A 2,745-nucleotide genomic window follows, 5' to 3' on the forward strand; every position below is an offset into this window, starting at 1 on the left:
CCCCCCCCCAAAAAAACAAGCAAACAAACAAAAAAACCCCCCAACCAAATACTTCTGTTGGCTAAGTCTAAGGAAATTTAGGCAAATTGGAACATGTCAGACTGATAGCTTCCACCTGGATTCCTCAGTACTCATTTTTGGACTGCCTAGTATTGGCACAGGAAGGTTCATCTACCAAATGTCTTCTAAATCTTCTAGCAAAAGGTCTAAATTTTGGCAGTCTGATTCATGTTACACTGCTGAACTGTCTGAGAGCTCCCAAGGACTTGGAAAAAATCCTTCTGGAGATTTGTAACTTCTGTACGAGAAAAATCTCTGTTTAAAATGGAAGAATTATTTCTAGGTTTTCACCACTCATCTTTTCCTTTAATTAGATCCTTTAATTATGAAGGATTTTGAACTCTGGAGAACTGTTAAACTTCTGTTTGTCTAATGCCATTTGCTCTGAGAATCACAATATTTACTTATCCTGTTGCAAAGAAATTTTGGAAAGGTCTATCACTTTATACACATCTGTAATAGGGATAAAAACAGGAATAATGTAGTTGTTGGTAACCTGTTGTGTATATTTTGCCAAACATACAATACCAGTTGTTTTAAACTTAATTTTAAGAGATTATATATTTATACTTATACTTGTAGCTGTCCTATCGGAGGGGAGGAATATACATATAGATATTGCTGTTAACTGCAGAAAAATCATTCATTGGGCATAGATACAATGGCATAATACTGAAATAAAAAACTTTAGTGTAAGCATTTTGCATTTGTTTGATTAAAAAATTTCAGGATGGTTCAACAGTTTTCAGTGGACTTTGAAAAAAGAATTGAAGGATCAGGGGACCAGGTTGACACCTTAGAACTGTCTGGTGGTGCCAAAATCAATCGCATTTTCCATGAGCGTTTTCCTTTTGAACTAGTAAAGGTATGTGTATGTCTTTCCTCCTCCTTTTCAATTCTGCTACTTGGTTTTCATGTGCATATTAACAGTGACAAGGGGAATTTCCATTTCATTTGAAGAGGGTACTTTAACAGGAAAACCCTTAATCAAAAGGAGCCCATTACACAAAAGGAAGACTGTCACTAGCCCACAGAAGAAAAATGTTTTTATTTCAGGTTCTGAACACTGAGAAGCAATTTCAGTACCATGTAATTTTCAAAACTTATTCATAATGCTAAAATAATTTTAAAATGGCTCAGAGCACAATGTTCACTTTGTCTCTAGCAACGAATATTTCCTGTTTGCTCACTTTATAGCTCAATTTAATTTGAAGTATGTTCTCAAATTTGTAATGAATCTCACTTTGTAATAATGGTAACTTCATGTTTTCAGGTGTGCAGCTGTTCTCCCCCTCCCCCCAGTAGCCAAATTTGGATAGACGTATTTTCTCTTCTCTCACGTACCTTGCACAATTAGTTTTGATGGAATTGAATTTTTACATCTAGGATCCTGCATTTCTCTATCTACTTGGCAAAATGTCCAAATTAGTTTTTGTGTCTGTCTTCTGTCTTGGTTTTTACCATGTTCCCTATTTTTCCCATGGTTCTTCCGCAGTTGTCTTCTCTCTAGCACCCTCCTTCTGGATAGGTTGAGCAGGTAAACAACAGCAACTGATATGACTCTGTTTCTCATGTTCAAGAGGCTACTACCTAAGTGAATCTTTTAAGACTAGAGCTGTGGAAATTAACTATGTTTTGGGAGGTTTTGCTACTTTCATTTAGAGTGGAAAACCAGCAATCTTCCCTCCCCAAATTTTCATAGGAGGGAAGAAATAAGTTTTGGAAAACTGTTTTTTGTTCTGCTTCAGTCACCAGCCCCCACACTTCTGCAAGCCTGCAGATAAGTTGTAAAGAGAATGGAGTAACAGAATATTTTTTTTTAAAGATAGAGTACACTTCTGTTAAAGTAGCTCTTCCCAAATGTTGTAGATCTGGATTTGTCTGGTTCTCTAATAGGATGCTCTGCAGAATTATTTCAGCCAGCAGTTTGTTTGGAATGGAAAAGGTTGTTCAGTATGTCTCACTTTCAACAATTGTTTTTGCCTCCACAGCTTTGAACTTCTAAAATTACTGTGTATAAAGACTTCACTTTCTTTTGCAATAGTTACAAACGGGTATATCAGTGGCCTGCTAAGTTTGTTTAGCAAGTTGAGTTTTCATGTTGTTCAGCTCTGTTTCACAACTTTAATATTTGCTAGTTTTTCTTTAAATGTCCATTCATTAAATATGATCTCAATTTTCTTCTAGATGGAATTCAACGAGAAAGAACTGCGGAGAGAAATTAGCTACGCAATCAAAAATATACACGGTATCAGGCAAGTGCTTCCCATTTCTGTAGGTTCAGACACATAAGTGGAAAACAATCTTTTTTAAATTCATATACACTTATCACTTCCTTATTTAGTTGCTTAAAAAATCTTTTTATTTCCCTTTATGTGTTTTTGTTTTTAACATAGCCATTAGGGTCATTGGGCATGCCCACTGCTTTCCAAAGACATACCAAACTTGTCTGAAATATTTAAAGAGTTCAGGTACAGAGCAGTTCAATGAACTCACTTCTGGTTGTACTGTTTGCTTTGGTGTTGCGGCCTGCTCCAGTAAAACAAGGTATTTATGTAGCTCCATACTGTTTGGACTTAATGGAATTGATTGAAGCCACAAATTCAGAATAGAGTGATTCTGTACTGATGTTCCTTTTTGTGATTTTTTTTTTTTTTTTTTTTTTTTTTTTTTTTTTTTTTGCAT

General features: G+C 35.4%; 1 protein-coding gene across 13 annotated transcripts in view; it reads left to right on the forward strand.

Annotated features, from left to right (window-relative positions):
- DNM3 (dynamin 3) overlaps positions 1-2,745 on the forward strand; it is a 414,896-nt gene that overhangs the window by 125,349 nt on the left and 286,802 nt on the right. For all 13 annotated transcript variants that reach the window (XR_002094736.1, XR_002094737.1, XM_019501942.1 and 10 more), the window contains exons 8-9: positions 790-925; positions 2,248-2,315. Coding sequence is in view for 11 of the 13 variants with exons in the window: in XM_019501942.1 (XP_019357487.1) it covers positions 790-925; positions 2,248-2,315 (204 nt within the window). In the remaining 2 variants the exon portion in view is untranslated. The remainder of the gene's footprint in view (positions 1-789; positions 926-2,247; positions 2,316-2,745) is intronic.

The sequence above is a fragment of the Gavialis gangeticus genome, unplaced genomic scaffold (assembly GCF_001723915.1).
Source record: "Gavialis gangeticus isolate Ggan-Ray unplaced genomic scaffold, GavGan_comp1, whole genome shotgun sequence".
In the NCBI taxonomy this organism is placed as follows: Eukaryota; Metazoa; Chordata; order Crocodylia; family Gavialidae; genus Gavialis; species Gavialis gangeticus.